The sequence below is a fragment of the Sturnus vulgaris genome, chromosome 3 (assembly GCF_052056855.1).
Source record: "Sturnus vulgaris isolate bStuVul1 chromosome 3, bStuVul1.hap1, whole genome shotgun sequence".
NCBI lineage: Eukaryota > Metazoa > Chordata > Aves > Passeriformes > Sturnidae > Sturnus > Sturnus vulgaris.
Genome location: NC_142245.1, coordinates 69252902 through 69274587, shown reverse-complemented (window position 1 = coordinate 69274587; position 21686 = coordinate 69252902). Strand labels below are relative to the sequence as shown.

At 38.3% G+C, this 21686-nt stretch overlaps 1 protein-coding gene across 1 annotated transcript in view; it reads right to left on the bottom strand.

The window, feature by feature from the left end:
• Positions 1-2051: 2051 nt before the first annotated feature.
• Positions 2052-21686, bottom strand: part of LAMA4 (laminin subunit alpha 4) — a 99372-nt gene continuing 79737 nt past the window's right edge. The window contains exons 26-38 of the mRNA XM_014879265.2: positions 21185-21320; positions 19911-20048; positions 18284-18417; positions 16912-17076; positions 15684-15837; positions 14807-14997; positions 13115-13304; positions 12127-12282; positions 11144-11303; positions 10010-10140; positions 7422-7515; positions 6302-6421; positions 2052-4876 (exon numbers count right to left, since the gene is read on the bottom strand). Of these exons, the coding sequence (XP_014734751.2) occupies positions 4731-4876; positions 6302-6421; positions 7422-7515; positions 10010-10140; positions 11144-11303; positions 12127-12282; positions 13115-13304; positions 14807-14997; positions 15684-15837; positions 16912-17076; positions 18284-18417; positions 19911-20048; positions 21185-21320 (1915 nt within the window). The 3' untranslated portion in view covers positions 2052-4730. The remainder of the gene's footprint in view (positions 4877-6301; positions 6422-7421; positions 7516-10009; positions 10141-11143; positions 11304-12126; positions 12283-13114; positions 13305-14806; positions 14998-15683; positions 15838-16911; positions 17077-18283; positions 18418-19910; positions 20049-21184; positions 21321-21686) is intronic.

The window sequence follows — 21686 nt, the reverse complement described above, 5'->3', positions numbered from 1 at the left end:
TAGATGTAACCTGTAACTTAATTTTGTTTTCTGTGTTTTTTTGAAGTGGTCCAAACTTGTAGGCTGTCCTCTGTTCTTGCTATTAAATGTCAAACTGCTTCTATACTTCTTGCCTACTGTCATGTCCTTAAAGTCTTCTCTTCACATGTCTTCTCGGCCTTAATTAATATAAAAGCAGTACAACATTGCTTATAAACATTCTAATGCTTAATTTAAATTCTACAGAATATCTTATTATTGTTGTATCTGACTTTCTTTCTTGTGTAATTAGCTCCACCTTCTACTTGTTTTTTAAGTTAGTTGTAGTTTTTGTGTTCTATATACCATGAAGATTCAGCTTAGTGAGATTCACTCTATTGAACTTGATGTTGCAACAAGACACTCTGAGCTTTGGCTTCCAGTGTTCTTTAAGTGGTCTGTGAAGGCAAATGTAAAATGATTATTCTCTCAGAGCATGGAAACACTGTGAACTGGAGATTCAACTGAGATTCATGTTCATGTAGGGATATTTTTTAGCTGCCCAAGGAGGTCCTAGGGCAGGAAGTTGATGTGCAGTAGCCAGTTTGGCTTGATGCATATGCTCAGATGTTTAATGAAACAATCAGCTCAACTCTGTGAAAGAAATAATCACACACTTGACTTTCTGTTTAGTATAGTATAAAATGCATGAATCTATACAGGCCCCTTGGAGACACTTTTGTCTCTGTTAATCATTTAATCAACAGACTTATGGTAATATGTGTTTCTTACCCCTAATATCTCATTAATATTTTGCTGATGTGTTATACAGGAATGGTGTTCCTCAGCTTTGGAACTCAAATTGAGTAATTGTATAAGTAGCTTACTATGTTATTTAGTGGAAATGAATTGCCATGGACCACAGTGAATCTGTGAATAACCTTTAAATCCCATGCTGTAACAAGAGCTAAAAGTACATCACAAGTTAAATATGTGTGCTATGTTTTCAGCATCTTTTTAATAACAGTCATTTGGCTATTTAGGCCACGTGCTGCTGTAGGGAAGAATACACTGGAATTTGAACTAATGTTATCCTTTGATTTATATTAGGTCTTAGTTCACATATGAAGGTCTGTTTGGTTGTAATTTTAATTTTTTTTTCTATTTTTTGTTTGAGATTTTTTTTTTTAATAACTTAGAATTGTTGTATTTTGGGAAATTACTGTCAGACTTGCAACACTTCATCTTCCATTTTTCTGGTCAGGCTGTTGTCCATACTTTGGATTCTTGAGGAGAAGGTTGTTCTCTACACATCTTGAGATATAAGAGATAGAGGAGGCTGAGATCTCATTTAAACCCTCTATTTTGAAGCAGTTTCCTGAGCATTTGATGTTGAAATTGGTTTCTTTCTTACATAGTCATGCAAATGTCCAATTTCAGAATATTTTGGGATACGATAACAGCATAGTTGCAGCCCTGATTTAGATAATGGGTATAACAACACTTATTAAAACCTTGAAGGGTGGCAGAGAAAATATATAATCTCCTTATGGCCAGTGCTCATTTCTTGTAGGCTTTCTGTGGAATTTAGATAGTTATATTCATGTTAAAAATGGAAATGGAAAATCTGACAATGTAGCTCAGAACCTGAAGGTTTTTCCCAAATCTTTGTAGACGAAAGGCTTGTACTTTGAAGCTGTAATTTTTAAGATAGATACAGATGACAAATTGAATTCTGGGGAGATTTCTGCTTGGGCAGTTGCCTTCTCTTAAACACCAGCAGCCTTGAAATGAGTGCAGAGGTATGTGCAATATAATGCATCACATACTGGCTTTCTTTGGTGCATACAAAATGGTAATTTTAAAGTCTATGTGGGTGTTGGGGCCAGGGAAATTTGCTTATTTTCTGTTCTCTCTTGAGTCTGCAAGTATCCTCTGGTTTATAGTGTTTTTCTTTGGACACCCTGTTGTGCAGAGGGAAAACCCACCCCTCTGAAGCCTAGAAGGGAAAATTGAGGAACACATCCTCCAAAATAGTGCTGTGTTTGATTAGCTGGTGATGTAGTAAAGAGAAATAAATTGGATAGTAGCAGTTTATAAATTTTAATTGGTTTTTATTCACATACTGTTTAAGTGTATTTTTAGTTTTCCATATATAAAGTATGCAAAGGACTGATTAAATCAGAAAAGTCATTCTTAAATGTAAATCCACAGAATGAAACCAAATCACATTGCAGCAAATATGGCTAAGAGAAATATTGTTTATTCACAGAGCTTGGATGTGGATATGAGAAAATGTGCTTTGGTTCGAAGTAGGTGTGAGACAGAAAAGCATTCTGAGTATGTGTGTACCAGTTAACATACAATGCTCCACTTAATACCAGCATTCACTAAACTCTGATGCTCTTAGAGGGCACAAGCATTTGCTATTCCTGGCTATCTCTGCTGAACAGCTGCAGGCAACTCAAAAGGAATTTCAGTAATCCTTGTAACCAACCTATCTAAGCAGGGAATCTGCTGTTCTTTTCTCTCCAGCAACAGGGTCCTGGAGACCAGGGCCTGAGGAAGCTTAGCTCAGGTTGTGGTGTCATGAGCTGTTTTGAGCCAATCTTACAACTCACTGGCACTGGGAGAAAAGAGACTTCCTTTTTTATCCCTGCTCTCAGCTGTACTGCTGTACTGCTGTACTGCTCATGGACACCATCCATGGCCTCTGTAACCACTGGGAACCCAGCTCACTGATCTGAGGACATTCGCCCTCAACACCAAAAAAAAAAATTCCTGAAGCAAGAGCTCAAAATTTTCTGTTCCACTTCTGGGTAGTAGCTGGGAGCAGGAAAAAGCTGAGTAAGCATAGTGGTTTTGGTGCCCGAGACAAAGATGGCATTTGAAGGCAATTGGGTTTAGGGATCCATGCCTGATCCAGAGAGACTGAAGAGGGATACTCTTACTGCTTGCTTCTCAGGTATGAACAGTGGGCTTTGGAGTGATGAAAGAAGGGTCCATATATCACTCCCGTGTGAAGGGGGCGTCTGTAAGCTTAGAGTTGGAAAGGGAATCAGTCCTTGGAGCATATTGCCTGAGAGCTTCAGGGAAGAGAAAGGGGGATGTGTTCAGGAGAACACAAGCAGAACAGGAATGGGGCTGAAACTATGAGCAGAGCTGACAAGGCTGGTGAAAGGAGAGGCAGTGGCTACTGGAGCCACACTGTGGTCACTTACCACCCAACACTGGACTCTAGAGACAAGTGGAGAGTCCGTGATGGGGTCCCAGCTGCTGGAGAGTTCCTATGTATCCAGAGGTTGCAAATCTTTATCCAGAGTAAGCCAAGTCTGCTGCAGTGCATCAAAACCCGTTTTTCACCCTACTGAGAGTAGTAGGGAAGCTGCTGATTAGTGCTTACATATGTATCTTATTCTAGTGGTTCTTCCATCTGTCCATGCTTTCAAGATGTTTGGATTCCAGTTTTCAATTCTGTTTTCCAGATGAATTCCTATTAATTTTTAGTCCCTAGGGTGTCATCCTTTATTTTCGCATTTCATAGTTTCCTGCTTTGCAGTTGATCATGTTTTGAGTTGGTTCCAACAATGATTTGCTCAGCAACCGTAAAACTTTCTATAACATTACTTTATTCTTTAAAGAAAGCTAAATGGCTTTGATTCCTTGTAGGTGATGATTGAAGGGACTAAATTTTGCAAGTGACTTGTGTCTATTTTGAGTGCAAGCCGACTGTGAGTTAAGCCCACCATTAACCTCCATCTACCTTTTATGATTATAACATAGCTCAGATTTGCAGACCTTTGCCTTCTGTTTACATCTTCCTGTTTCACTCTTGGTTCCTCTGCTGCAGCATATCTTCCAAAGGAACATGTTCCTTGTTTGAGGAGTCTCATGGGGAAGTGATGGTTTTGTATGATAAGGGGGTCACCTGAAACTGACTGTGATTCTGCTTTCAACTCTTCATGTTTACTTGTGTAATATTAGTGCAAATGAGATCACAATGAGATGGTGAATTTAGTGCTGTCTTTGTATGTAAGTGCATTTAAAAATTCAGAGAAAAAACTTGAAATTCGGAGTTGTCTTTAAGGCAAGCATCACTTTAAAATTACGTAGTTTAGGTAAATGAGCATATCTATAAAGCATCTGTCTTAAAAGATATACATCCTCTTTTCATATTGTGCTAGAACATATCCATGAAGTCTAGAAGTGGAGTAAAAATTTTATTTTTTAATTGTTTGTAAGCTTACATAATTACTATACTCTCTTCCCTCCATTTTATTTGAGGAATATATAAGTGAGTTGGATGGAAAATTAAAAATATACACTAAGATCTTTGAACAGTATTTGCGATATAAATCTATTATCTAGCTTTATTCTTTAATGTGCATTAGCAGATCTTTTTCTGTGAAACAAAAGGTGACTAAGATATGGAATGAAATCATGTAGAGGATCTACTTCGAAATGAACATACTTAATATCATTTTAATTTCTTTTGTAATCTCATATTTTCCTGTAACAGACTGGCCACGCATACACTATAAGAAATGGTAAAGCTCACTCTTGTGGTATATTAAGAGAAGTGCAGAAGCAACAGCTTTTATTCTTCAGTGATTTTTGTTTGTGTGTAAATATTAGAAGTGACCCCCTCCACCTGCTTTCCGTAGATGTAGTAGTGATATTTTCATTCTTCTTGTCTTGCTGGACATGGTTTATTTTGTTCTATTTTTCTTTCTGTGGTCTAAGGAACTTTTCAGAATCGATGCGGTGCACTGTCAGGCTGCTGGACAGGTGTTAATGCTTACAGCACCACTAACCAAAGCTGCTTTACTAAAACTCACTGGCTTTTCATCAATCATGAAGTTACGAATGCAGCCAATGAAGGAATTGCGTGTAGTCAGGCTTGATGTCAGCAGAGACTCTGGAAGAAGGAGATTAAAATATTAAATAAGTAAAACTTTAGAGCTCATGATGGGCAAAATAATCAGTTTGGTGGCAGAATCTTTTAACTTTGCTACTAAGAGCAGCTCTTCTGAATCTTCTTTTAAAGCAATTGGCCTACTGCCAGCGTCCTAGAGGCCATTAAAGTGTGGTTAGTTACCTACAGTTATGTAAAACTCTCGATACTATCAGTAGAGACACAATTTTGCATTTTATGACAACTACATTTTCTTTTAAGTTACAGAGTAGATGAGTCCCAGTGTCTGATTTTGTAATTTAACATTACTTGTATTGTCATCTGTGTCTGATTTGTTAGTTTGCATCCAGTTTGCTGTATCTGCATGGCATTATTCAGTATTATATCTTCTGTGTTGTTGTGAAGTTCTGTGTAAGAGTTTTCTGTGCCAGGCTGATAATAGCATTATAGAGCCAATGTATGGCATTGCTTTAGTATTCTATAATTAATGCAGAAATAGAAGGCTCTATTATGAAGCAGAACAGCATTTGCAATTACCCCTTTATATTACCTCTCTGGGAAGAGTTCTGTCCTAATAAAATTCCAGTTTGGATTTAAAGAGTGAGCAGGCATCTGTGCATAGATTTTATTATTCCCTTTAGGCTCATTTTACCTCCTGGTAGTGTGGGATGGATGTGAACACGATGCACTCAAGCCACTAATCCAAGATAAGCATTATAATGAATTTTGTAGTTAGAGCTGTTAATGATTGACATGCAAGTCTCAGAGAAATAATGCTGCATGTTTTCAATGAGAAATGTACTGGAGTTGACTTAAAAATTGAATCACGTAGTGTTGATTACAGTTTGTATATGAACCCCAACAGAGTAGCTCTGTCTGTTGAATAAGGGAAGAAAATGTAGTAATCTTGGCCCGTGCTACACAGATGGTCTGTGAGTCACAAATACACAGGAGCAGAAATCTGTCTAATAGAAAACCCTAGTCAGTAAAAGAAACTCCATGTTTTGTCTTGTGTTCAACGATATCATGGCTTGAAGAAGAGGAAAGAAGCCTACCAGCAACTAAACCCTGGGACTCCAGTTACAGTGACAGCAAGTTTCCAATCCCATAAAAAAATCACTTCTTAAAAAAACAGTAAGTCCGCATGGGAAGGTAAAAAGAAAAAAAGAAATGCTGTTTGTAGTTGGCTGACTTCTCTTCTGAATCCATACCTTACCCTCCAGCAGCTGTGAATGTTTTAATTTCAATGAAGCAGCACATCTTTTTCTTTGAGAACTTGAGGCAGAACATTTCTGATCAGCTCAAGCCTTTGAATTTTACCAGGTTGTTCATATATTTTGTTCTTATTTGAGATGAAAACTTTATGCTTTCTCTGGAAGCAGGGTTGAAATCTAGGAACAATATACCACAAAGATACCAGAAACGTACCTGGTACACCTCCAATAAACACTGGCTCCCTGTGGTCAGTTGCCTTTGGATTCAGTGGCCCTACCACATGGTTGACTTCCGAGTCTACATCCAGCTGCACCACGTTTGCATCTCTAATAACTGAAAGGAGAAGGAACAGGGGTCAGCAAGAAATAGCACATGAATTTTCTGTGACAGAGAGGAGTTACCTGTTTGGTGTGAGTAGTTGATTTAGTGTTTGCTAGATTGGGTGAGCCATCAGTGACGGTTTCTGGGTGGATTCTGGCACAGAGCATAGAGCAGGGCCAATGGAAGATACAGTGGGAGCAAGGGTGCTTTTGAGAGGGGCTCTTGATCACTGTGGCAGAGTTTAGGCTCCAGGTTATGAGCATACAATGGCTTGTGGATTAAAAAAACTGTTTGCCCAATTGCTCCCAACTGGGGATGTATTAGAATGCAGTAAGGCTTCTCCCTTGCTTGTGTGCCTGGATTTCCTTCAGAAGGGAACCAGAATGCTTGTGGAAAGGCTGCAGTCTCAGATTGCTTCTGCAGTGATAGCAGAAGACATCCTAAATCAGCATCTAGACAGGAAGATGAAGCAGTTCAAAGTACCCAGGCCTTAGAAGTACTTTTTGACTTTCAAAACCAGAAAAGAAGGATGACTGTCTGGCACAGAGGCAAAATCCCGGCTGTAGACATCTCTCTATTGTGAGCAAAAGGTTCCCGACATCTTTCTTGTTATTTGACTTCTAAAAGCAGCATATACTTGTACCTACTGCATTCTATCAATTTAGATTAGAGATTAACTAATCTCTAATTGGGAAAGGAAGAATATAATCTGGTACATGAATTAGGACAGGCTGCCAGCATTTCAGCTAGGCTGCTTTCTATTCTTTGAACAAGGAGCTTCCATCTTTGTCCTTCCTTTGTTAGGAACCTGTGCTTGTCCTCCCAGGAAACTACAATTCTGTGTCTGAGGGATAAATAAGACTGTGTCTTTCACACAATCTTGGGTCTTGGCAGGTGAAAAGAGCTGAAAACACTTGTGCACTACCAGTGCTCTAGCCCATGGAGATGGATATCTGGGGAGCAAGAGATGGGCTTTGTTACCTTCATTAGGGGATGATCACCTTTTACTGACCTGCAATTCGATGCCACCTGCCATCGCAGAGACTCTGTTTCAGTGTCACTGAAGTTGAAAAATCCCTGATTCCATTATTCAGTTTCACAGTAACCTGAGGGAAAATAATGTAACCATCACTGTAAACCCCCTCCTTTTCTCTTTTTACTTTCTGTTGTAATAATGTTGTATTCCCCACTCAAAACATGTCAAGTATCCAAGAGAAAGGAAAACATGACTTCTTTAAATTCTTCAAAATAAAGTACCTTTAAAATCCAAATTTAGTTTCATTTTTTTAATTGTTCACATTCAATAGTTCTGAGACATTCCTAATTATCTCAAGGAAGAGTTCAAGAAAAGATTTAAAAATAAGGGCTAATTTCTCTCATTTACTAGTACCTCTACTGTATAATTTCCTGTGTGGTAGATTTGTGTTTAGAGGCATCAGATGATGTTTTTGGCATTCTGCTAGCCACTTAACAAGGAAAACAGTAATGAAAAACACAAGTATAAACAAGGAGAAAAGATATGAGAAAGAAATAGATAGCAAAATTAAGAATTACTTTTAAGTTACTTGTTCAAGCTTACCAGTAAGTCTCTGGCAGAGTTAAAAAGTGAACATAATTCTGAATTTTGTACCTCTGCTTTAGTTAATGGATTAATATCTTTTTGCATGGGAATGTTCCAGCAGCAGCAAAGCAGTGTTGTGCCCCTGTTGTGGGACATGAGATTCCTGGTGGTGATTGTCAGAGAACTCTAAACTCTGAGTCCAACCACTCAGGCTTTTCAAATGTTGAAGTTATCCCTGATTATGCTGACACTCTGTTGACTGAATATCACAGAATCATAGAATGGTTTGGATTGGAAGGGGCCTTAAGAATCATCTTGTTCCAACCCCCCTGCCGTGGACAGGAACACCTTTCATAAGATCAGGTTGCTCAGTCATATCCAAACTGGCCTTCAACATTTAATGGGATGGGACAGACACAGCTTTTCTGGGCAGCCTGTTCCAGTGCCTCACCACCCTCACAGCAAAGAATTTTCTCCTAATATCTAATCTAAATCTACTGTCAGTTTGAAGCCATTCCTCCCTGTCCTGTGACTCTTTAATAAATCACCCAGACAACCTCTACTCTACTGATAGAGATGCGTACATTCAAAAAATTAATTATAGTTGCTGATCTTATTTGTCCAGCAAAACAGTTTTCATAAAACAGGTCTTTTGTAATGCATTCAAAGAGAGCAGATGGTTAATGCTAAAGAAACACAGATCCTTCCTAAGAAGGTGCTGAACTGCTGCAGTGACAAGCAGGGAAGAGCTGCTTTTCCAGGGTGAATTTTGTTTATGAATTGCATATGCATTATATAGGAAGTGAGGTGTGAAGCAGTAAGTGCAGTAGCACCTTTTGTTAGACAAATTGGTACAGTTGGGAAAACCAGACAAATTACTGGACATGCAGAATTTTGGTTAGAACTTTACAAAGGAGTGCTATACTGGACTGGTTCTATACAGACTCAGCTTTAAGTGTGGCATGATACACATCAGCACAATGTACTTATGAATTTCTCTGTTCACCAAGGACTAGATACAGGGGTAAGAATGGGCTTAATCTTACCCATCAGCTGTCAAAAGTTAGGTGCCTAAATGAAGCACCTATTTATTCTCTCTATAGCCAACACAGAAAAATAAATTCTATGAATAACAGCTCATTTAGTCACCTAATTAGACACCTGCTTTAGGACAGGATGAATCATGATGCTAAACTGTTTACTGAGTCACTCTGCTGTAGGTGCCTCCTCTTGCAGGAGAGGTGAGAGTGTTTCCTCAGGTGTTGCATTTCTAACTGAGCTACAGCCAGCCTCAAACACCCTCCCACTTTGATTGACAGGTGCATTGCAGTGGTTGAAGAATATCCACTGCTTAGTCTCTTGACTGTGCCCTGAGTTTCTCCTCTGCAGGAAAGACCAAAAAAACTGCTAAAATTTCCTATGCTCTAGATCTTTCCTTGTGTTGTTCACTTGCAATTTATTACTGTATATGTGTAGTGCCTAGCATGAAGAGATCCAGATTTTATCAATGAACACAATAAAAAATAGCAACAACTATCTGGTGAGTTAATTTCAAACCTCTCTCCTTCATTTGAAATCCAGAGCCTGTAGAAAGCAGGCCAACAGACAATCAGAATTTTCTTTCTCACTCTTTCCATCACACATACATCTGATAAAGAAAGAAGAGACTGAGTGTAACTCAGACTTATCTTTTAAGAAATAAGAAATAAAAATTTATTGATAGTTACTCTACTTGTAACTGAGATACATTTTTAATGTGTGGGTGAAAGAGCAGTACCAAAGACTTTGGTTCCTTTTCAGCTGATAACAAAATATTTATGGGTTGTATTAGTAAAGTGATCTGATCTTGTCTCAGGTGTTATTTTTAGTATTTTAAAACAGATACTTGGTTTGGTTAATCTAAGCTGTTATTATATTTAGGGGAGAAATAAGAATCAGTTAATGCCAAATTTGTAAGACAAAATCTGCATGTAGTAAAGCCCAAGTAGGTAGAAGAGAAACCAGTCAAGGGAGTGGAGGAGATGTGACCTCCTTTATACCTGTCCATTTCTCATGTGCATATTCAGGTACTCTCCATTCACGCTGTGACCATGCAGCAGGATTCCTGAGCTGCTTCGGGGACGTATTTCAAAAACAACTTCAAATTTCAGGCCTAAACTGAAGGATTCATCTGTAAAGTAAAAAGAATAACATTCTTTTTGTACTGAGTTAGTGACGAAATTGGACATTTATTCAAAGTAGAACATCAAACTCAGGGTGGATTTTATTTGTCCTTAAAACTATTGAAATGTGAGATTGCATGTGCTATCAATGGCCCATTTCAACTTTTGTTTTGATTTTGTTTGCTTGGAGTACTAATAAAGGTTTGTTTACTTTTCTCATTATTTAAAAAATGTATTTTGTTTAAAAATATTTCTTAGCAAGGAAATGGACAGCAGAAAGTTAAGGATCTGTATTTTTTGGCAGTTTCTTATTGTGCAATTTCCTAGACACTAAGCAATCATTACTGAGTGAGTGGGAGTTCCCTTGAGCTTTGATGATTCAGTTGAAGAAACTCCCTTTTTCAAACTGGTGACAGGCCAGGGAGCAAATTAGAAACACTTGTCTGATTCTTCTTGGTGCTGCCAGGGAATAGGGTTGTGCAGTTTTCTTTCGTGTTCAGATCAGAGCCTATGTGACCAAAACACCTTCATAAAACTCTTCTTGAACACAACAGGCCTAAATGACAGAAGAGATGTGTTCTGTCATGCTGTTCTTTATCAAGACATACAGAAAGCCTTTCTGCAGAATTTTTTAATTGCATGTTGTTTTATTAATTAAAAAGATAAGGGATGACCATTTGATGGTGTACTTGGTCTTGGCTACACTGACTTCTATGATAATTTTTAGCATATTATGGTCTGTTCCCTTATTAAAATTATTCCCTTATTAAAAATATTCTAATTATTTGAAATGTATACATACAGATGTGTTTATGTAACAACTTGTTAACTCACGGTGACATTGTGACCTGTCAATATCATCTGCTTACCACAATAGTGATCTGTTTCTGATAATCCTTACAGCTCACAGCCTCAGAAATTACCACATCCTTTAGTGAGAAATGCCATTCTGAAGCACAGTGAATACTACAGTCCTATATCTTGGGATACATTTGTTTAGGAGTATATTACCAAGGACGACATATCCTCCTTCTGATGAAAAGTATGTTCCTGCTTCTGATGGGCCTTCAAAGCAAGGTGTTACACTAAATGTCTGTGAAGCTGAAGTAAGTGGTCTTCCATTGAGCTGTAAGTTGCTCAGACAACCACTAAAGCTGTAGACAGAGTTAATCTGTGGGGTAAAAAAAGCCTTGATTAGTAAATAAACTACTTGTGGAAGGAAATAGATTCTTCTCTCCTTATTTTTACTTGTTTATAAGCTGTAAGGCTGTGATTGTCTGGCACATCAGTTTTGAACTGAAAAACAATTTCTAGAGAAGGGAAGCGGGAAAAATGATTCTCATAGCCTCTCATTTCTTTTTTGAGCATTTCAAGGCAATTCCAACTTGTGTTTTTCTCAAAGAGTCCTTACCGAACTGCGAGAAGCAAAGCACAACTAGGGCAAGGCAGTGCTATATATATACCTCATAGCCTCAAGGCAAGACAGGGGTCTACTTTTTCAGAATAGTTTATCAATCTTTTTAGGCACATAGCACTAAAGATGATCTTGAAAGAGACTGTTACGTTCATTTTACGTTCACTCCTTTCTGTATACTTCAGTACCAAGCTATAGAACAGAATCCTGACCTCTAGGTATTGTCTTAAAACAGAGGTACTAGGAAAACATCAAAATGTCTCCAAACTCATTCTGTATCTCAGACCTCAGGGTGAAATTGATCTTGCCTAACGTTACTTGTCTCATCTAATTTTGGATGTCACCAGGATTTTTCTGTTCCTCAGGGACCATTTCCCAGCTGCTGCAGCAGGAAGCCTAACCCAGCTACCACCAGCCCAGCCCCGTGGAAGCTTTGCTCTCTACATGCACTGAGCTGCCTGCTCCTCAGCAGGATGAGGGTCATGATCTTAATAAGCTTTTGTCTGAGCTCATCCCTACAGCCAGCTTTTGTATTAACTTTACATAGAGGTTTGGGGTTGTATATAGAGGTCTGCTTTACCTGAATGTTTTTTACAGCCTTTCCAGGAGCTACACCTCCAATATACAGTGGTTCAGTGACTTGCCAAGTATTTGCATTTCCATCAAAAGATTCTTCGAGTACTCGGAGACCATCAATTACCAAGCGACCAGTATTTTTGTCTCTAATAAATATCACCTAGGAAGGGGAGAAAAAAATGTGGAAGATTACTTTCATCTGTTAAGGGATCACTGCTGTGCAATGGAAGATGAGATATTTGAGAAGAAAAGTGTATGAGTGATATTCTACAAGCCTGTTTTGCTAACTGCCAGTACTCTTTGCTGGACAACCCTCTTTCTTCCACATTCATATGAAGGCTAGATAGTAAAACTGCTGCCTTTCTTACATTTTGGTGTAAGACAGAGGTAATTAAGGTGTCATAAGTCTACTGAGATCTACTTATCACTGTTAGCATTTTCACAGTCTTCATTAGTTTTATGGTATGGACTCATCCAACCTGCTTTAAACATTTAAATGCCCACGACAGTAGTTTCATAACTGTAGACTTCCTCTGTAGTTAATGAGGAGAGAGAGATACCTACACAGGGAAATTCGCCTTGACTCCTAAAATTATCTTTTTATTTTCATAGACTACTGAGGTAGCCTAAGACAGCTGTACTCCTTTCTTAAACACTTCAAAGACATTTGCTGAACAAAATTATTCTAGTCCTTCCTTTCAAAGCTCATTTAACTCTTAATTGCCTTACTGCTCTGCTTGTTTCCTTCATTTCTGTTCAGCTGTTAGTGTTGGGAGTTGCTGAAGTTTTGTAATTGACTCACTTTCCTGTCCCTAGTTAATGACTTAATAAAATGCTGCATGGAACATCTAAAAATATTGATGGAAGTTTCTCAACATATAGGTGTGTTTATAAAGATATGAATGAAAACTCCCTGAGCTGTCACATGAGCAGTGTATTTACTGCAGACTTAACAGCATATGCCATCATAATGATTGTTTTCTTTTACTTACATTGTGCCACAGACCATCATTGTATTTCTCTTGGCTCTTAATCCTTATCTTCTGGTGACCAGCATTAAACATAAAAATGAGTCGGCCATGAGCAACGAAAAGGGCCATGAAGTTGGTCTCTTTTTGATCCGAAATGTAGAAAATCATTCCATGGGATGAGTGAGTTTTCAGACTGATAGAGAACTGAGCTCTGGCACATAAAAACACAATATTAACATTAAAGCAGGTATGTTTGATTTAAATCAAACATCAGGCAGAGGAAGACTGAGATTTTCCTTTCATCCAAAGAAATATTAATCTCCTTTATGGAAGTGGTGTTTCTGAGAAACATCCTGTGATGGTTTTTTGAGCAGAAGTCAAAGTTGGAGAAGAAGCTGGCAAGGAACTTGTTTTCAAAAATTCAGAGATTTCTCTGCAGTGAATAAGTTCAATGCAGACCACCAAGATCTGACACTACATTTCCTTTCATGTCAAACAACACTGTGGGGGAATTTTTAAGTGTGATGGCATGGAGGCCTGATGTTTAATGTCATTCCAGACTTGATCAAAGCTTCCCTTTCCTTTCCAAGACAACATGGGAAATTAAACCATTGTTGGTTTGACATTGTAAAAGTGAAGATTTCTTGAGTGATTGCTATTATTACTTAGGTCTAAAACATGGTAAAGCTGTATTGGTGTAGGACAGTGCAAGAACTGATTCTTCCTTCTTCTGATGTCAGATCTAACCTAGTTTCCATTCTTTATATTGTCTCAAAGATCTATACATTCCCAATATGTGTGTACATTCCACAGACACTCAGTCCCTTGCCAGTATCAGTTGTTTTACAATGACACAACCCATTGTTTTTTTAAAAATGAACACTACAATAATGAAGCTTTAATAACATTTGGAAAATAGATGTGTTGTAGGAATGACGGTGGGATGAAGATATTAGAGTTTGGGTTTTTCTTCATATGGGTACCATCAGAACTGCCTTAAGTAAAACCCTATTGAATTAAAATAAACATAATGATTTTTAAATTTAAATCAGGAAAGAACACTCTTTTTTCTGAATTAGTGGCTTGGTGTGCTTCCAGAAAGTGCTGTGTTGTTGAATTTATAGTCTTTAATAGAAAGTATTAAACCAAAATGCTTGTTGGATTTTGAATATTGCATGACAAATTCTGTGGGAGCATGAATATTAAATGTCAACAGTATCTGGACTCATTATTACTTAGATTTCCATTATGGCTTGAATTGGACAACGTTTTCATAGCTTTATGTCCTACTGCACTGTGAAGATTCCTAACTATTAAACTACTGACAAGGTCCACTCAGCATGTTACTGCTTCCTTTCTGCTTTAATGCCTTTACTTCTCATGTAAAGAGACAGATTATTGTGCATTGCTTGTATAGAACTAACATCCTCAAAAGCTTCACACAAATAGTCAAGGAGACACATTTTGTTAATATGCAATGCAGATGAAGATTCCATAAGAGGGATGTAACTGGAAACACATTCTATGTTCTGCTCTTACTCAACTGAAGCACCTTTTAATATTACCTAACAACATTCTCTACACAAAATTCAGCCTAAGATAGAAAGGAAAAAAAGCCAGGGTAACAGCAGAAATGTGTCCCTTTTAAAAGAAATTGAAATACATCTTTCTCCTCCCCAGCATATTTAAGTCTTATTTCTGAAGTCACTTTACCGTTGACTGAAATCCTTTGGTATGTGATCAAATTCTTGCCGGCTGTTTGCTGTTCCTCCAAATTGATAGGCATGTTCAGTTGCCTTGGGATTCATGGGCAAGTGGCACTGAGGCTCTCTTTGCAAGTTCACTTGATACAGTTTTTTGAGGCCAGATGAAGGCTGTGAAATCTTGTCTTTATCTCTTCCCACCTTCATAGACAAAGAACCAGAATTTTTAGCTAAGATTGAACATAATAAAATAACAGTATCATTTATATATGAACTAGTAATATATTGTTTCCCTACATATATACCAGGATTGTTTCCAAGTCAAATTTTCCTTGAACAGATCTATTATAAATGCTGATTTAGGATAGAAGAAGGCATAAACAACATACTTGTGTAGCTAACATAATTGCCATTATTTTTTTTTCCAGTTTTCCTAATTAAATATTTTTCTTTCTGCTTTTGGTGATATCAACTATATTATAGGCATAAGAGGATATGCTTGGACTAAAAATTCTGCATGCTGGAGGAAGGTTTTTTCCCCATTTATATTAATGTGGGCTAACTGTAGCCTGTAGAGAGCCATACAGAAGTAGATGAGAATAGAAGCAAGCTTTTTGCCTGTAGAATACAGAAGAATTCCAAAAGGCTTGTTTCTGAAGTACTGTTTTGAAGAAGTCAGGTATTTTCTTTTAGAGTTCTAGCAAAAGATAATGACACAAGTGTAGTCCAGATAGATCATGTCAGTACAATAATTTGCAGTGATGGAATATATAAAGGAACAGGATTCTTTCTTTCATATATGTGACATTGTCTTAATGCATTTGAGATCCATAATTTGGAGAATTTTGCAAGACTCCACAGTGGTACTGGAGCAGTTTCTATCACACCTTTTTATTACGATTTCCTTTGGCTTTTGATGAGTTTTTTCCTTTCTTATGGAGAAGAGCAGCTGGAGGAGATTCAACAGGGCATCCATACAAAGATGCCTGAACTTTCTCAGAGTACTTCTGGAAATCTTCCACTTCAACCTCTTGGTCCAACCTGTGTTTCAAAGAGGAGATGACAAGAACAGCTTTTTTCCCTCAAGTGTTAGAATTGTCTTTGTAAAAATCTCAGAACTGTACATTTATCGTTTAAATTATGTTCCTTCTTGGATCATGGATAAAAGTACAGATTGATCAGTCAATGTATGGGTAACGAGGACAGCCTATACTACGTCTACCTGTTGTTTACACGCTGGTATAAATAGAGAGTGTCAGTCTTGTGGGACACATATTGAGAAAGTAAGAAAATTATAGCTTGAAAAATATTTCAGGCTGGAGCTTTTCAGCTCTGTTCCCAGCCGATAAGCTGGTTCAGCTCAAGGCTAGGGAGAATTCCTCTCAGGGTGATAATTTGGTTAAAAATAAAAGGAATTCATAGCAAAGTTTGAATACCTGTTGTGGTATGTGACCAGGCATGTGACCAGGCCTTGGGAATGGGGTGTCTTCTCTCTGAACCAATCACCTTTTCTCTACTGTTAGGGTTACGAGTCATGCTATAAAACCAAGTGTATTTCTAAATAAACTTATCTCTTTCTTCCTGTCATGAAAGACGACCATGTAGCTGTACATCTTATTTAAAGAGTTAAAACCCCTTTCCACGGCTACACAGTCTGCACCATCAAATTCAACTTTAAAAATCTATATAGGAACATTTCATAAAGCAATTAAGATCAACACATTCTGACCATTTTTGCATGACCAAAATCCCAACTTCTCCAGCTTCTGTGAGATGCCTTAATATTGTTCCAAAGGCAGACCTCAAAGTTACATTATATAAATGTAAATTACAACTATGCAAATTATTCATTGCACCAGCAGCATTAGCAGGTGCAATACTGGAGTCTTATTTCATCAAGTTATTCCCACCTTAACTATATTTTAACCCCGCAGATCTGTGCCAACAGATTCCATGGCAAATAAGGTAAGAATCTTATTCACACATGCTGTCTAGCCTCACAAAATGAGACAGGAATTTTTATTGTGGCAATAAATCACTTCTCATGAGCTACTATTCAAGCTGTCAGGCAGGGCAGTGACTGCCTGTTAATGTGTTTGGGAGGATGTTACTCACCTAGTGAAGTAGGCGTTGCTTATGCAGCCAGTGAAGTTGGCTTGCTGTGTTCTGAGGGGAGAGCCACCAAAATAAAACTTATTGATGCTGTCTGGGCTTTTCCCTGCTCTGTCCTTTACTGGGTTCTTCTTGCTCTGTTTCTTGTCATCAACAGTCAGCTCGTACCTGCAAAGGAAAAGCATCCCTTTTGCAGGCTAGCTTTGGAAATGTCAGACAGCACATTACGTTCTCCCAAAACGCTCCACTCAGTGCAAACATCACTCAGTGGTAGTGCTCAAAGGCATGAGGAGACCTTTGGCTTTCAGCTGTGCCACAAGTAGCAGTGCATTGGCAAAGCTGTGTACAGAGGCCCATGGATTTAATTGTGAAGTCCAAAATTGTGCAGTGAAGAGAGATATACTAGTGGATTGCTGATGAAGGGGTGGAGCCATCATTTGGGTAATATAAGATCCAAGCACATTATTTATTTATTTATGCCCCTATCCCTTTTTCCTTCTCTTTCATCACAGTGCATTGATGTTTGAGATCATACAATGCATTTTACCTAATCTGATTTCGCAGCCCACTAATTGTTGCAGAGGGCAGGAATGATTCTCTGGCTTTAATAAGAAACTGAGCGTACTAAAGCATCAGACATTGGTTTTGTTTTGCAAGCTCAGGGAAACATGACAATCCCCAAGATTATGACAAGGCATTTTTTCACACCTTTAGCTTTTCAAACTGTGATTCTCGGATGTCAGAAGTCATATGTACAAACCTTAATTTCCATTAGAAAAGTAAGAATGATTGTATCTCACAGTCAAGATTAAAGAAAGTTGCTTTGACTGGGTGAGCTTCTAAAAAAATTTAAACACATGAACTATAGTAAAACACCAATAAACCAAAACTTTCAAGTCTTTCAAGGAGCACAGAGAGAGACTTATTCCCTACTGCTGTATTTAGTCACATTTGTGGTTGCCAGTGCTAAAAATATTTTTAACATGTTTCACAGTGTGTATCCCAGATGAATGCTTTATGTGAAGATGCCTCAATTACTTTAGGGTAAACTGGGAATTGTTTTAACAAATTAGAAGAATCAATCCTGTTAAAAAATTAATCTCATGCTAGCCTTAAATGTTATTAAACTGTTTTCTTACCTGAGAACAAAAAAGGACTAAGCTTTCAGAAGAGCTATTATTTTCATTTTAATAAAAATTCCCATCATCTTGAGTTTAGGCCCAAGCTGGCCAGTTTTCAATCATATTTAAAAATCAGTCACTTAAAAAAGCTCCACTCAAGTGTCACTTTAAAAGTGAGCGTTAAATGATATTGTGCTTTACAAGAAATATTTGTGTTCTAAAGGTAGGGAATAAAAGATGCTGGACAGCTTTACCTTTCTGGGGTGACAGAAGTAATGATGAAATGGGTTTTTCCATCATTGTAATTTCGGTCTGGTGATTGAATTTTGGTTCCACTTGCATTTAAAACCACAGCACCTCTCTCCATAGAGATGGATAATACATCTGACTGAAATACAGACAAAAGCATCTTCATAAGCAAGTATTACACAGAAAAATTAACAGTTTTGTGAATTTTCCAGTTGTATTTATTTTTCTTCTGGCTGTTTTCCACATTTGTACTTAATTTGCAAAAAATATATACTCTGAGAAGCAAACCAAGAGATGTTATCAGTAGAATTTATATTCTTGCCATTTTTAAAGCCTGAATTCTAGGAATTCGGCTGCGGATTGTATCTCATGTACTTGTCACATGAGCTCCTTCCACATAGCACAAACGTATGATGTTTACATTTCATTTGTCTTTCTGGTACCCTGGTATTGTATTGAGCAGCTGTTACTGTGAGATTCCTGCAGTCATAAGACCAAGACCTTTTTTTTTTCCTAATTCCCTCTGATCGGACCCATTCAATCACTCAAAATTATCTGAGCGATAAGATGTGCTATCTGGGTCAGGCATGGGATCACTGTGCCACTAGCAGGAATACTCTCAGTAAGCACTGCCACTGAGCACTGCTAGGAATCATCCTGTCTCGTTCTGCCAAGCGCTAAATAGCTGAACTTGTGTTTGTTAAGTAGGGCACTTGGCCCCTCATAGGATTAGACCTGATGAGTTAAAAACCCGAAGTGGTGTGTTGGAGGCCTCATTTATGCAAACGATGTGGGGAGCTGACACGGTTACTGATTTCAATTTAAGGTGATACTCCAGGCTGCAGCACGTGGAAGTTTAGAAGTGGTTATCGGTGTCACGCAGCCTTCTCTGCTGCGCTGCTGATGATATTCTGCAAGCATAGCAGAACAGACACTTGGGGCTGGTTGCAAATGTTGTTCTGTCATCTGAGCTCATGCTCGCTGCAGATGTCAGTCTGTGCCTGCAGGATCTTTGTCTCACACAACATTTTGTGAGTGCAAGTCCGTATTTCTGCCTGTGTCACACTTCTCAGGGGGTATTTAGAGCAGCCTGGCTTCCCATAGCTGCAAGGAGCCATTCTCAAGTGCAGCATTCCCCAGTCACACAAGGAGGTCTGAGTGCCATCTGGGAATATAGGCAGATTTCTGGCTGATTTCTGTCAGCTCAGCAATGCTCAAAATACCGTGCCACTAATTCAAACAAACTTTGCTTCTAGGTGATTGGATGGCAAATGCCAGGTCCTTAATATTTTTTGTACTTTGGTAGCACCTGCAGGTCCAAATAGGGATTGCAGTGCTGCTGAGCACAGCAAGATGCTCTGTGCATTTCTGCACTAAGGACTGCAACGAGCACAAATGGATGCGTGTTAATTCCAGGCATATGAACCACTTCTCTTCTCAGCATCAAAATAAATTGATTTGATAATTTGATCTGTAGATCAAATGCAAATTGTAAAAATGAGGTCACCAGTGAATGCTTCTATATTGCAGACTGCTTTCTCTATCATGAAACCATAAAGTGAGAAATTGAATTATGCATTTTCCTGGGAAAAATGAAAAGGCAAAATGAACAGTAAAAAAATAGATACTTACTCCTTCAGAATAGTAAAACAACAGCCCACTGGACTGCAGTGTCCGGAAATTAAAGCCTCCTTCAAACTCAGTAAAGAGGGACACTTTTTGGCTTGATGCAATGAAGCTCTCACCATTGAAATATGCATTGCGGGACATCTGTGTATTAAATAAAACAAAATTACAAGTACAGCTCAGAAAACATTCCAATAATACAAAGAATGAGGCTATTTCTTTTTTTTTTTTCTTTAACAGTTGCAACCAGTTCAGTGCTAAAAAACAATTTTTCCTTCATATCTTACCCTAATTTATATAGGCTTTCCCTCACATCATGGGAAAATCTTGAGAAAGTGTAGCAATTTTAGACTAAGTCAGATTATTCCCAGCTTCCTAGGCTCTTGCCCCATCCTAAGTCTGCTGATTTTAAAGACCATGAAAAGTAGAAGCAGAGGTGCTCCTGCCCCTGTCTGAGCTGTGTGGCACTGAGTCACAGTTCCAGCATGTGATAAATTACTTTGTGTGCTGTGCTGGGTACTGGGGTGGGGTGGAGGGTGTTGGACATGGTGGTCTATGACTCTGACGAGCAGAACTAGGTCTAAGGAAGGACAAATTGCAGATAGCTTCTGTGCTGACAGAGGATGAGGTGGTGTGATGAGCTCTACAAGTGATCCTTCCTCTTCACAGGTTTGCAGCGTGGTTTTTGATAGACATGGCCACAGGATGAAGACCCCAAACACTGCCTGGATGTGCCAGCCTTTCATTGTAATGGACAAATGATGAATGATAGAAGGGACCAGAAGCTGAATGGCAATTTTCTCAGAGCTAATGCTGATGCAGTTGCTGTGTGTGTGTCACAGAGGAAGAGCTGATCTGGCTTAAAGGGAGAACTCATTTGAAAGGTGAATATTTTTCTGTCTTTTCCATTTCACACATATGTATTAGGATACATGTAAGGGTGATTTTCCTTGTATCTTGAAGAAGAAATGAATTACATTGGAACATTTCCATTCAGAGTACAGTACATAATTTATTTCAGATTGAGCATTCACACTGCAGTTTCACATATGAGAAGAATTTTAAGTGAAATGCCTCGTGCTATAGCTCAGAGTGAAGATTGGATATTATGTCAGCAGACTTAATAGATTTACACAAACCCCCCATCTCTGGCAGTCAATGAGTGCATGGTTATTTCCTTGGTGGAAGACTGTCTGTCCATTGTTTGGAGTAAAACTCAATCTCCCAGCTATATTCACAATCAAAATTTGCTGTTATGTCACAAATGGTGTTATTCTTACCAGTGAATCCTCTGGGCATCCATAGCTGATTCCCAGGGTTCCTGGTTCTTCCAACAAGTTGAAATCCTTCTTTTGGAACTGGAAACCCTTCATGCAGCCTTTAAAGCCGATACTTCCTGCCAGATGTGAACTAATGCTGTTGGACAACAATGCCAAACAAGCTGCAGTTAGATCGCCTTTGCCTTTCTGAACAAGATTTTGTTGCCAAAATGTTCAAAAAAGCCTGGAAGAACTTCAGTCATTTGCCTCACTAGTGCCCAATTCTTGCATCTTTATGTAAGACAACTAATGAGCCACATCCTATGTTTTGAAAAGACAAGATGCACCAATTGTCGTAAATATTATATTTATAACTAATATATTTATAACTATTTACAGTAAAAAAGAAATGCATTTTTATCTCATTTTTTTAGCTTTGAAGATAAGTTCTGATCTAGGTTTCTTGTCTTGCTTTTACTAGCAAGCTCCATTCTTGCCTTTGCAAGCAAATGGGTGTCTATTT